Genomic DNA, 14,137 nt, shown 5'->3' with positions numbered 1-14,137 from the left:
ATATGGTAACACAAGTGCAAAAATGGCAACAAATCTACAATACGTACTATTAACTGAAGTTTGCAGGTTATACAGGCAGGTGGAGCAAGGCAGAAAGGAATAGTAAAAGGCTTTAGAGACAAGCATGAACCTAGACTTTAATACCACCTTCAGACTCCTTTTTTCCCATTGGATACAACTCTGTTCCCACTGGGTTGTAAACATTTGGTTGCAGTTACGTCTTCTATGCCTCCTACTCCCAGTATCTGCTCTACTCTGGAAGTTCCTGACCCAACCCATTTCATTACCAGTGGAGCCAATGTGCTAATTGTCAGAGTTAGTAGAGTTAGGAAAAATAGCATGAGGATTGTGGCTTGGTATCAGCAGGCTCTCACTGGACTAGAAGGCAACAAAAATCAATGTAGAACTGGAAGTAAGGAGTCAAGGTTTGACAAAGTTACTGAGAGGATTGTCCATATAAAGAAAATAGGTCTCTGTTCCATTAACTTGCTTTTCATTCCTTTTCAGATCTACACATTTATGGGCCTGACAAGAGGATTGAGGAATGTAATGAGTAGGGAGACACTGCCGTAAAATGCATATAACGTACCACAGTGTTGGGAAACCCTTTGGCTAGCACAGTCCTGTGTAATAACTTGTACTTACTGATTTAGAAACAGCAATTCTTCAGTTCATCTGTGCTAAGTCTGCATTGGTTCTCTCTATTAATCTTCAAAGGAAGTTGAGAACCTGAGATTTGCAATTATTCTTTGGCATGGGGGAAAAAACTTCAAGAGAGGAAATACCAATTAGGAGATTCTTCTTGTATTCATGGGAATAGTGAGATGTCATGGACATAAAAATGAGTTAATAAAAACATATACATACATATATATAAAATACATAATCTAGGATTTGCTCTTAAAGAAACACTTTTACCTGTGCACACCAATGTATATTATTCACTGTAGCACCGTTAGTAGTACTAAAAATCTGGAAACAATCAAAGAGTCCAGTAACAGGGGAGTAGCTCAAGGAAAGAAGTAGACTGATGTGTAGTAAAACAGAAAAATCTCCCAAACATATTATGTGAAATAAGCAAGTCACAAAATAATAAGTAGAATATGCTTTTTAAAGTGTGTCAACTAGAGAGAAAAAGAAGTGAAAGGGTCATATAGTATTCTATTTAGGGGTTATGTCTGGAGTGGGAAGTAGAGGCTGACTTTCACATTTTGTATACATGTGCATTGTTTGAATCTTTAATAGTGAGGTGTATGTGTATGTTATATAAGTCATTCTAAAAAGACAAATAATGGTAACACAACTAGAAAAATAGAGATAGGACATTGCAAAGGGCAGGCTTCCATTTCAAGGCAGACCACTATTTAGAATCAAAGCAGGTAAGTTTCTAGAGAGCACCAGGAGGAAAGCACAAAGAGGAGGATGGCTTACTAAGTTTTTAAATGAAAGTCAATAGGAAGAAAGTCTTTGTGATCAGACCTATTGCCCAGAAGTGAGAAGATACAGATTCTAACCCTAGATCCACAACTCACTAGTCATGTCACCTTGGGCAACTGCCTTAATTTCTGTGGGCTTCAGGTTCCCCATCTGTAAAATGAGGGGGTATTAGCACATATAGTTTTTAAGGTCCCTTCTGACTCTCATACTCTATCAATAATTTTAACAATGATTTTCTTTTGCTCACTCATACATTGTGCTGAATGACTTTTGAGAAGACCTTAGTTTTGAGGAATTCCAAATGCTATTTTGATTGTGTAGTTACCTGAGAACACTGTTGTGACAAGATCATAAAATGACACTACCAATCCTTAGAAAAGTAAGACCCAGCTCATCAGTAAAATATAGGACAACATGAGACTCAATGCTTCTGGCATATGGCTAACTAGCACTATAACAGCTTGACTACAGTATCTCTTCAGTTCCTGCTAGCCATAGACCCCAGAAACACCCAGCACACACTCCTAAAATCATTACAGCAACCCTTTCTTCCACTCCATGCCATAAATCAGAATGAGATAAGGTTAAAAATAATCTACTCAGGATTTATAATATTGCCAAAGGGCCTCTAACTTTTTTTCTCCTTCAAGAGAGGACCAAAGTGGTTTCACTAATTTAAAAATAAATGGGGAGATTCCAGTTGTCAGCTCTGGCAATGGAGCTTAGAAGTTGTCACTCTCATCCTTACAATGGGAAAAGCAGAACAAACTGAAAAATCATTAAGTTTTCTTGGACTGACCAGGGAATTGAGTTTAAAGGGGACACTGCAACCCCAAAATCTGAAGAGGTAGGCTTAACCAAAGAGACACAAAGAGATCTGCTTACCTGGTATACAGATGGCTGGAACCTAAACTGGTAGGCACACTTAAATGGCAACTTTGACGGACTGCTGAAGGCTAAGGGTGGACCTGTGTGACAGTGAGAAACTCCTGAGCCCTATACTTTCAAGGGCTCTACTTTGAGGAAGCCTACCAAGTTCCCACAGTGAAGACCCAAGAGAGATCCCCTCCTTGCTCTAAGGGAGAGAAAGAGTAATCATTGTGAAATACCCTAGAGCTTTCTCTATAACAAAGACCTGTGCTCCAGGGGAAAATACTTTGCCTGAGCCTTATCCCAGGGCAAGGAAGGGCATTCCTTCTACTGCAGCTCCGCCCTACTCCAATCTTCTTGTCTCACCTAAGGGAGAAAATCATGGCCAACAGTGGCCTGGGTTTCCTGGAAATGGGCTGGGAATGCTAGGGTCAGGCTCAGGAGTATAGGGCAGGGAGAACAAACAGCTGTACCACTGGACTAAAACTTGCGTAGGTCACAAACACAAGACACAGGCCCAACAGACACAGAGATTTAATCAGAAGATTACAAAATAACCTGCTTGCCTCCACATCAATAGAACTCCAGTATAATAATAGTAGATTGTAGCTGAAAGAGCTGCTAGACACAGAATCTTTCTCAAGGAGCTGTACTTACAAAACTTAAAATCAAGAGGTAAGACAGAAAACAAGGACACTATGGGAACTCAACCCTCTGGCACTGATAGTTATACTAAACAATAAACAGAGCCCAACTCTTAACCATAAATCCTAACACAATGGAATTAAACTAGAAACCAATAACAGAAAAATGGCTAGAAAATGCCCAAATACCTGGAAATTTAACAACATGCTTCATGTTTCCAAATAATCCCTGCGTCAAAAAGTCTCAAGGCAAATTTTAAAAGTTTGAAATAAATGAAAATGAAAATACAATATATCAAAATATGTGGGATGCAGCAAAAAGCAGTGCTTAGAAAAACATTATAGTATTAAATGCATATATTAGAAAAGAATAAAGATCTAAAATTAAAAGATCTGAACCTCACAGATGAAGAAGATACACAGTTGGCAAATAGGAAATGAAAAGATGCCCAACATCACTTGTCCTTAGAGAAATGCAAATTAAACTATGCACCTATTAGAATGGTAAAATATAAAACACTGAAAATACCAATTGCTCACAAGGTTGTGGAGTAAGAGGAATTCTCTCGATCATTTTTTCAAGGAATACAAAATGGTACAGCCATTCTAGAACAGAATGGCATATTTGGCACAGTTTGGCAATTTCTTAGAAAAATAAACATAGTCTTACCATATAACCCAGCAATTGCACACTATATATTTATCTGACTGACCGGAAAACTTATGTCTACCTGAAAATGTATGAAAACCTGCACACTTTTATAGTAGCTTTAGTCATATTTGCCAAAAGTTGGAAGAAACCAAGATCTCCTTTAGTAGGAAGGTGAGTAGATAGACAAAATGTAGTACGTCAGACAATGGAATACTATTCAGTGATGAAAAGGAATGAGGTCTCAATCTACACAAAGACATTGAAGAACCTTAAATATATATTGCTAAGTGAAAGAACCTAATCTGAAAGTCTACATATGGTATGATTCCACTTATATAACATTTTGGAAAAGGGAAATTTATGGAGATGGAAAACAGATTGGTGGTTTCCAAGGACTTGGAATAGAGGTAGCTGAATATGGCAAAGCACAGGGGATTTTTTAGGGCAGCGAAACTATTATTCATGTATTGTAATAGTGGATGCATGCCACTATGCAATGGCAAAATCCATAGAACTTTACAGCACAAAGAGTGAACCTTAATGCAAATAATTTTTTTTTAAATCCCAGGATGAAGTACAGAATGCGTCAAAAGAATCCAACTATATTACAAATTTGTAAAACAGCCTCACTGAAGAGGGCAGAGGAAAAAGGTGGGTGCTGACCCAAGTAACTGGAATGTGTAAAGTCTGTAACACTAAAGACAAAAGGAATTGTATAAGCACTGTACTCTAGCTAATAAAGTTTTTTCACAGAAGGTATGGGTTAACAGTTAAATAATGAACAGTGTATGATGGGAGCCAGGTTTCTCACTACCTGGAGTAGGAGGTTACAAACAAGCAAGGGGAAGAGGCTAGAATAATTCATGGTGTAATGGATTAATGTTGGAGATATCAGTATAATCTCATGTTTAGCTTAATGTAGATATAGATGCTTACATATAGGTAACATATCTACTTATAGATATGTATACATACATGGATCACTATATGTACATGTATTTTCTCATTGAGAGGCTAAGAGGGCCTAGAAGCAACAATGCCCTGGTGGAAAGGAGCATACCTGGTGGCCAGATCCTGGTTTCTAATATCATTCTCCACTAAAAGAAATCAGGGCTCCATGGAGAAATAGCTGATTTTAGGACTGAGGAAGGAAATATATAAAATGGGTCTGGAGCTACTGTCATGCCAGAAAATACATAAGTGCCCCAAAAAACCCCACAGCGATGATCGTATGTCAAAGGGAAACAGAGACAATTGAAAGCGCTCCAAATGGCCAAAGCCAGAAAATTTTGAACAAAATAAAGCAGTAATGGATTATCACCCAAAGTATAAAAAATATGAGTCCCTACTGATATAAATAAGTGATTGAATAAATAAATGGGAGAAAAGGACATCTCACATGTAGAACAATTCTAAATAATTTCTGTAGATAGTTCACTCATAAAGAGGTAGAACATAACTCCCTAGTTCTTAACTGTGGGCTATGCAGTGACTTCCTTTCAAAGAGTACATCATGGAAATGATTAAAAAACAGGAGCTTTACCATGGAGAAAGCTAACAAACAGTACCTTAGCTAGGTGATCACAGTTAACATCATCAGTGATGAGTCATATCAACAGTATATTGCCTTGATATGATGTGATGAGAATGGCACTTTATCTCTAGTCTTCCAAAACCCATAACCCCAGCCAAATCACAAGAAAAACACCACACAAATTCTAACTGAGGGACACTCTATGAAGACCTGGCCAGTAATTCTCAAAACTTGATAGGTAAAGCCACTATGGAAAACAGTATGGAGGTTCCTCAAAAAATTAAAAATAGGACTAACATATGATACAGCAATTCCACTTCTGGGATTATATCCAAAGGAAATGAAAACTAACCCAAAAAGACAGCTGCACCCCCATGTTCTTAACACATTATTTACAATAGCCAAGACACAGAAACAACCTAAGTGTCCACTGATGGATGAATGGATAAAGAAGTTGTGGTGTGTGTGTGTGTGTTGTATATATAATGGGATATTATTCAACCATAAAAAAGGAAATCCTGCCATTTGTGACAACTTGGATGGACCTTGAAGGCATTATGCCAAGTGAAATAAGTTGGACAAAGAAAGACAGATAGTGTATGTTTATGATCTCACTTATATGTGGAATCTAAAAAACAAAAGCTACCAAACTCACAGAAAAGAGATCAGACTTGTGGTTACTAGAGTTGGGGTTTTGGGTGGGGGTGGGAATTGGAGGAAAGTGATGAAAACAAACTTCCAGTTATAAGACAAATAAGTACTAGGAATGTAATGTACAGCATGGTAGCTATAGCTAACCCTGCTGTATAGTATATAGGAAAGTTGCTAAGACAGTAGATCCCTCTCATTAAAAGAAGAACATGTTTTTCTTTTCTTTTTATTATAGCTATAAGAGATGATAGATGTTAACTAAATCTACTGTGGTAATCATTTGACAATATATGTAAATCAAACCATCATGCTGTACACCGTATACAGTGATGTATGTCAATTATTTCTCAATAAAGCTGGAAAAAAACACAGGTGTGTAATAAACTTTACAAACTACTGAAAAAAAATTGTCAAGGTCATCAAAAACAAAGAAAGTCTAGGCAACCATCACAGCCAAGAGGCGACCAAAGAGAAATGATGACTAAATGTAATGTGATATCCTGGATGGGATATTAGGTAAAAAACTAAGTAAATCTGAATAAATCATGTACTTTAGATAAGACAAAAATATAAATAAATAAATGTGGGAGAGAGTAGAGGGCATAAATTCTTAAGTCTGACCAGGTATTTTCCTATGAAGCAACTGAAAGGGAACCTTTAAAGCCTAAGGCCACCATTATATGCATTTACCTTGAAAGTTCAATATATAAAATTGGTATGGTTTATGGCCCCAAAGAGCTTTTGATACAGGCCACTTTTTTTCAAGTTCAAAAAGCAGCAGTACCAGTTGCTGTTTTCCCAGGCTAGACTAAGTGTGTAGGGACGTCTGAGTATTATGAGGGTGACGGGTTCCGAATTCCCTCTCCTTGCTCTCCCCCTGCACCACCCACACACTTGCCAGAGTCAGTTTGGGATTGCCTAACCAGGGTGGTGAGGGTAGGTTTCTCCAGGAGCTGGAGCCCAAGATGTTTCCTGTTCCTCTCTAGAGGAATACGCTGATGTGTTTTTACAGTGTGGCAGAACAAACAGAACTGTTTCACAGTGTACTTGGTGGATTTCATGCACTGTCCTGTTTTTCATTTTTAAGAGCCTTTTTTTTTCCTTCCCTGGGATGATGGGAGGTTATGTTGAGACTTGCAGGGGTGGTCCGGGCACATTCTCAATATGCAAGGTGGCCACAGGCTGCTCTCATACTCCAGCTGGGCTTTGAACTCATCCGTGACTGTCTTCTAGTTTATTCCCCTTATCTAATCGGTCCTATCGACCCCCTCTCTGAAATTTCCCCAGAATTTATTATTCCTTCATCTCTATTTCTGTTGTCTTAATTCAGGCCCTTTGATCTTTTACCTACATTTTTAAAAAACAACAGCTAAACTGTTCTTCCAGTCTCCAACCTACTCTTCCCCTGGATTTATCTGTCCTCCACACTGCCATAAATTCTCTAAAATACAAATCTGATCATATCACTCCTCTACTTTTAAATCATTTGATGACTCCTTGGTTACAAGATAAGGTCCAAAAGCACAGACAATTTGGCCTAGATTTCCAACTAGATCTCCCCGCCCTATCCTCCACTGTCTTCCCTCTTGCTCCAACTGTCACCATCCCCACCCTGGGGACCTCAGATATGCAGAGGCTGTCTCTTGAATATAACAGGCTCTTTTTTGCTACTGTGCCTTTACCTGTGTTGCTCTCTCTGCCAGGAATGCCTCCTCATTCCACATTTAAGGAGTAGTAGCAAGGCACACTAGGTAGAAACACAAGGAAGTGAGGAAAGAAGGGAATTGAAGAGCATTACTAAAAAAGCACAGTGTTGGGTTCCGATTTGGGTGCTCCATAAATATTGAATGAATATATCAATGAATGAATGAACTGCTGACCATAAGGTCTAGGCTGAAAAGGCAGGCAGGTGAGAACAGAAGACTATGAAGACTAGGAGTACAGCTCTGAATATTTTCCTATTACTCAAACCCTTTTTGTATTTTCCTCCCCTTCCCCTTCTTTCAGATCGCCATGTTTATGTTCCCTCTAGTTTACAGACTACTTTAACACTACCTCAGATGCATTTAACCATGCCATGCATAATTTATTTATTCATTCCTCATACATCAACCCCTAAAGCCATCTGGAAAATAAGAACCAGTTCTACTGCCTTTCAAGCTCCCTTTAACTAATCTTTTTAGTACATGCTATTGTGCCTGGTATGAAAGGTAGTATTTTATGCACAGTTTCACCACCAAATTTCAAGGGCTTTATGACCTTTTTTCTGTTGTTGTTGTTTTGTATATTAGGAAATCCCATGTGAAAGCATTAAATAAAGTAAGAGCAATTAAAAAGTAAAGCAAGAAAATTATATCACTGCATAGTATAGTAAGTGGATTGATTTTCATGTATGGTTCGTGGAAAACAGCCTCATTGTATTAGGTCAGACCTTGTAAACCACAAGCAGTAATTCTCCTGTAAAGCCTAGTGAAAAGTCATGAAGGGCTACTCATGTAAAAACATATTCCACAATCATAGGCAATGTCAAAAGTTTGTCTGCTTCAGTTTTCTAGTCTAGTAAATGGGAACAATAGATATTCACTAGCCCTCATCACCTACTGAGAGCACACTGAACACACACAAAGTATGTAGGTGATATGCATGCTCTATGATATCATTTCCTATTAGAAACAATGCTAATAACCAAGCTAAATCACTCTGGGTGAGCCAGAAGGCTTAAGCAGAGGTATCCCAGTTTAAGTTTATGGATACCCTAACTGCCCACTTCTCTGGAGCTACTGACTATTAAACTGACTCACTAGGGTTCTAACTACACACATGTAGAAGTGATATACAGACCATGTCCCTGTTATAGAAGCAGGCAAGTATAAAAGCCACTAAATACCAAACCATGAGTATCTTTCTCTTATGCACTTTAAATTCAGGGGCTCTCTTCTCCTGTCACTTCCCTGAGGTACCTTTACTAGGCAATTTCTTGTTATCTTTTGAAACTGTGGTTTTCATACTGTTATGTTCATCCCAAGTTGGTCACCTCAGAGAGGCCTTCCCTGACCTTTCTAACTAAAGATTATTTCCCAGTTATCATCATTCACTTTATTTCACTTATTTCACTTTATTTTTCTTAGTACTTATCACAATAGGTAATTAACTAGCTAATCTTTTTTTTTTACTCTTTTACACAACATATCTGTGTGACTTTTACCAATATATCCCCAGCACCTACAATAGTGCCTGGTTCATAGCAGGTGCTCAAAAAGTATTTATTGACTGAAAGAGTGAAGGAGTTTGTTCTCGCAGTGACAGTAAAGTTAATTCAAACTTCTTAGCATGACATTCAAGGCCCCAATTTACTTACTTGGACTTCTATTCTACCTTTTTTATACCTGTTAATATCTCTGTTAAAGCTTACTTTCCACCTGGAATGATCTTTGTCCTACCAAAAAACTTATCTTTCAAGGCCTTTTCAAACCCATCTTTTCTGTGAATCTTTTCCAATCCTCTATAAACAAACAGACAAACAGGCACACACACAGAATTCTTCCTCTGCTAAATTCTTAAAAGAGCTATAGCACTTACAGGATTGCAACAGAAATAAAGTCATAATAATAATAATGATAGCTAACATATTGAGCATCAACCCAATGCCAGCTACAGTTATAAGTACTTTATTATTATCTCATTTAATCCTGAAAACTACTCTAAATGGTACTTAGGTGTCTGTTTAGCTAGCTAGAATCAACTCTGTGAAGGCAGGGATGGTGCCTTAAAGCCTTGCTAATTCCCAGAACCTAGCAAAGTATCTGCAATGTCATATGCCCTTAATACAGATTTGTTAAATAATGAATGCTGATAGTTGTTTCTTGTCCTTTGACTTTACGTTAAGAATGGCAATCTCAATGAGTTAAAGATTTAACTCAATCAGTTAAAATTACTAGACAGTAGTTTCAAGTAATTATAAAAGTTTAACATTAAATCAATGCAATCCTTTCTAATTACAAGAAACTCAGAAGTCACAAAAGGTAACATGCCTGGCTATATCAATATTTTTAATATTTGTAGATTTTTAAAAAGTAAACAAAGACAAACCAGAAATGAAAAAATATTCAACCTACATTAGACAAAAGATTGATAATAATATTCAAAGGGCTTCTATAAAAAGAATAAGGTAATCAGTTCATTAGAAAAACAGTAACATCACTTGAACAGGAAACTTCCAGAAAAATAAATTTAAATGGTTAGTAAACATATGAAAATATGATTGACCTCATTAACTTAAGAAAGTGAAAATTAAAACAATAATGAGAATTTATTTATTTATTTATTTAGCCTATCATATTGTAAAGATGAAAAAAGAATCACAATATTCAGCACCAGCAAGGCTATGGGGAAATAAGCACTCTTACACACTCATGCTACAGAAATCTCTAATATATTTAAAAGATATATATGTGAGTGTGTATATATATATATATCCATACACACACACACACACACAAGGTTGTTCACTGCAGAATTGTTTGTAATAGCAAAAGATTGGGAACTAAAATGTGCATCAATAGAAGCTTGGTTAAATAAACAATGGTTGAGCTCTATACCATGAAATTGTGTGCAGCCATTGAAAAGAATGACGTTACAGGACAACCAAGTAATAGATGAGGGGAATTCTCATTTTATACATGTATTCCAGATAATAAAAAAACCAATTATAAAAAGAGGAAAGAATCTGAGCAGACACTTTATCAAGGATATAAGGTTGGCAAATAAGCACATGAAATGATGTTCAACATCATAAGTCATTAGGGAAATTAAAACCATGATGAGATAACACTACATGCCTATTAGAATGGCTAAAATAAAAATTACTGAAAATATCAAGAGCTGTTGAGGATGTGGAACAAGTGGGACTCTGACACATGGTTGGTTCAGATGCAAAATGGTACAGCCACTCTGGAAATGGTTTGGAAGTTTCTTCCAAAGTTCAACGTATGTTTACTGCACAGCCCAGTGACCCTACTCCAGGGTTTACTACTCAGCATGAAAAAGGATTGAACAACTTGTATAAATCTCTAAGGCATTAAGTTGAGTGAATGAAGTCAGTCTCAAAAGGTGAAAAACTATGTGACTCCATGTATGTGACATTCTCAAATAGAAAAAAATATAGGGACAGAAAATAGATCAGTGCTTATCAGGGTCTGGGGTTGGGGAAGGCCTGATTGCAAAGGGACAGCAAGAAGGAATTCCTTGAGGTGTGGAACTGTTCTGTATCCTGCTGGCAGTGGTGGTTACAAGAATCTATGTATATGTTAAAGCTCATAGGACTGTGTGCCAGAAAATAAGTTTTAATGCATGTACACTAAAAATAGTTTTAAAAAAATAAATTGTCATCAGTAGTAATGATACCTTCTATGTCTCTATCTAAGGGAGGAACATCATCTCTCATGGAGAAATCCATAGCTGTCCCGGGTATGTCCATCAAGTCTTCATCACTGGAGCTTCTCCGGAAACCACTGAAACTCCCCTGCTGAAAGCCTCTGTTATTCATGGCTCCTGTGAAAAAAGAAAAACAGGACGCTTATTAAAATGACCTCCAAGCCCCTAACCACTTATTCTTTTTTTATTGTGGGAAATATACATAAAATTTACAATTTCAACCACTTTAAACTAGACAGTTCAGTAGCATTAGGTGCCTTTACAATGTTGTATTATCATCACTATCCATTTCCAGAAATTTTTCATCATCCCAAACAGAAACTTGGTACCCACCCAGTAAACCTAAGTTCCCATCCCCCTTCACCCTCCATACCTGTCACCTCCACCCTTATTCTGGGTATTTCATATAAGTATGTAATATGTGACCTTTAGTGTCTGGCTTCTTTCATTTCTCATAATGTTAAGGGTCATCCATGTATTAGTACTTCATTCCTTTTTTAGGACTAATACTTGTCATACAGATACACCACATTTTGTCTAGCCACTCATCAGTTGATGGACACTTGGGTAGTTTTCACCTTTGGATTACCACTTATTCTTAAGTCATCTTTCATGACAACAAAGACATGCAAGCTTTAGTATATTCAGTTACCCTTCAGATGTAATGTGCTTTTACCTTTACCATGTTGCTGATAGCAATTTTTTGAGAACCATGCAAACAAGCAAACCAAATGAGGACATGTGTACAAAACTCATAGCAGTTCATAAGTAATCAATTGAAATAAAATTGAAATAAAAACTAGACATAAGTATTGAGAAGTGTGCTAGCCACTTGGGAGTAGAGAAATATTTTCTTATACCTCTGACTCTCCCAGAGCTCCTAACACAATGTAGAAGCACAGAAATACTGAGACAAAGAGGCATGCTGTGCCATTCAACATTGTTCTCTGCTCAAGAATTTAATATTTAAAATGAAACATTTTCTACACCCCCAAGTGTGAATCTCCAGATTATAAATTTTACTCAAAAAGTTCAGTATAGTGATTTTTTTTTAAAAAAAGCATTATAGCAAACTTTACCTTATAGCCCTGCCCCTCCCCCCAATTTTTTTTAAAAAAATCTTGATTGAGAATCATAGTCAGCAAAGTTCTATTGGATTAGGCAAATAATATTCCCTTTGAGGTATTCTAACTCTTTTAAAAACTTACTCTAGGTTATCAGAATTATGTGTGATGAATGTGGTAAAAACCAAATCAAGTAAACTAAGCAGCAGGCCTGAAAAATTAGAATCATAACAGATAAATAAAATATTTTAAACACTGAGAAGAAGAAGAAAGAACCAACATTTGTCAGTTATTTACCAATTTCCAGGCACTGGGCTCCATGCTTAAAGTGAACCCTTTAACTTACTTTTTCCAACATTCTTATGTGGTGGCATGGTCACTCCTCATTCAGATGAGGAAACTGAAGCTCAGAAAAGCTAACTTGCCCAGTTAGTGTTAAGAAAAAAGTTAAACTCCAAATCATGTATACAATTTCACAATGCCTCACTTCTAATAAAGAGACCAGTCTGCTTGAAGTGTGACATTTATGAACCACCTACTACTATGTACAAATTATTGTGGGACAATGGGACAGATATAAAAATGATGCTGGGTGCGCCAGATAAAATGAAGATAGGGAGGCAAAGATGTGGGAGTTATCAACATCAGGATGATGGTTAAAACCAAGAGAACAGATATTCAAAGGGAAACTTAATGGATAAGGATGAATATAAATAAAAGAAACACATTCCCAGTATCTTTTCTTAATATACACAAATCACTTGAACTCTGAGCAGACTTGAACAGTGGGTTCCCCATGAACATTACTGTAGTTATGTGGTGGTATATAGTCATGTAGGGAAGCTAGGAGCATTTACCCAAAGGTACTAATAACGTACAAAATTACTGATCATAAAATCATTTCCTCAGCAACAAAGACTCTAACCTTGCTATATGGATCAAATCTCAAAGACCAGGAATCCATGCTTTGTGGCCTTAGACTAGCTACTTTGCCGCTTGCCAGTCTTTCCTCACAGGACCCTTGCCCCTGCTCTGTCCTGCTTCTTCATGCCCTCTCCAAGCACAGCTGGAACAATGCACTTACACGAAATTCCTGTCTAAGTTGCTTCTTCTAGGGAACCTGACCGACCTCAGGATCTTTAGCAGTTTCTTCTGTTACTAACAACACATAGGAAATCCTGAATCTATCTTCACTCCTGTCATCCAGAAGGAAGTGTCTTTACCCTTTTAAGAAAAAAAAAACAGCCCTTGTACTTTGCTCTGGATCTGACAGATAACAGATCCTTCCCCACCTTCCTCTGATTTACTTTATTTTATCCCTTACGGAAACCTCCTATCTCTAGCTCTCATCTCTACCTCCAGCCCACTCCTGAATTCCCAAGAACTCCACTTGACACTTCTGTTGCTACTAAAGACTCAACAGAATGAAAATGAGAAAACAACTGGAAATAACATTAACTTAAACACAAAAAATAAAATCCAAACAAGGTATGTTCCCTGCCCTCACCCTCCATATCAACTTTCCTTTCTAAGTGCAGGCAGCATCAGAGTCAATATTTGCAGTTAATATTTGTCTAGCTCTGGGATTTACTACATTCAATGAAACTGCAAAAAGCATTTAATCTTAAGAGTATGTATTCCAAGTTTCTGGAAATCTTAGCTAAAAACAAACAGCATTTTAGTTCATCATAACAGAGGTAATAGTGTAGTACAACTCAAAGGGTTTACTTTCTGGTTAAATTTATTAAATGCCCATGAATTCCATACAGTGACTACACCAAAAGAAAGCAAAAAAATTTGCAAAATGAGACAGAATCTGAGACAGAATCCTTTCCCTCTTTCTCGACTTGTT

The 14,137-nt window shown here is 37.2% G+C and overlaps 1 protein-coding gene across 5 annotated transcripts in view; it reads right to left on the bottom strand.

Moving 5' to 3' along the window:
- CLCN5 (chloride voltage-gated channel 5) overlaps positions 1–14,137 on the bottom strand; it is a 172,784-nt gene that overhangs the window by 40,371 nt on the left and 118,276 nt on the right. For 4 of the 5 annotated variants that reach the window (XM_036917109.2, XM_036917111.2, XM_036917108.2 and 1 more), the window contains one exon: positions 11,192–11,338. In XM_036917109.2, the coding sequence (XP_036773004.2) occupies positions 11,192–11,333 (142 nt within the window). In that variant the 5' untranslated portion in view covers positions 11,334–11,338. Of the gene's footprint in view, positions 1–11,191; positions 11,339–14,137 lie in introns of those variants that run through there. The other variant, XM_036917113.2, reaches the window with a different exon arrangement.

The sequence above is a fragment of the Manis pentadactyla genome, chromosome X (assembly GCF_030020395.1).
Source record: "Manis pentadactyla isolate mManPen7 chromosome X, mManPen7.hap1, whole genome shotgun sequence".
NCBI lineage: Eukaryota > Metazoa > Chordata > Mammalia > Pholidota > Manidae > Manis > Manis pentadactyla.
The sequence above is the reverse complement of the archived record's forward strand: the minus strand, read 5'-3'. Positions and strand labels throughout refer to the sequence as shown.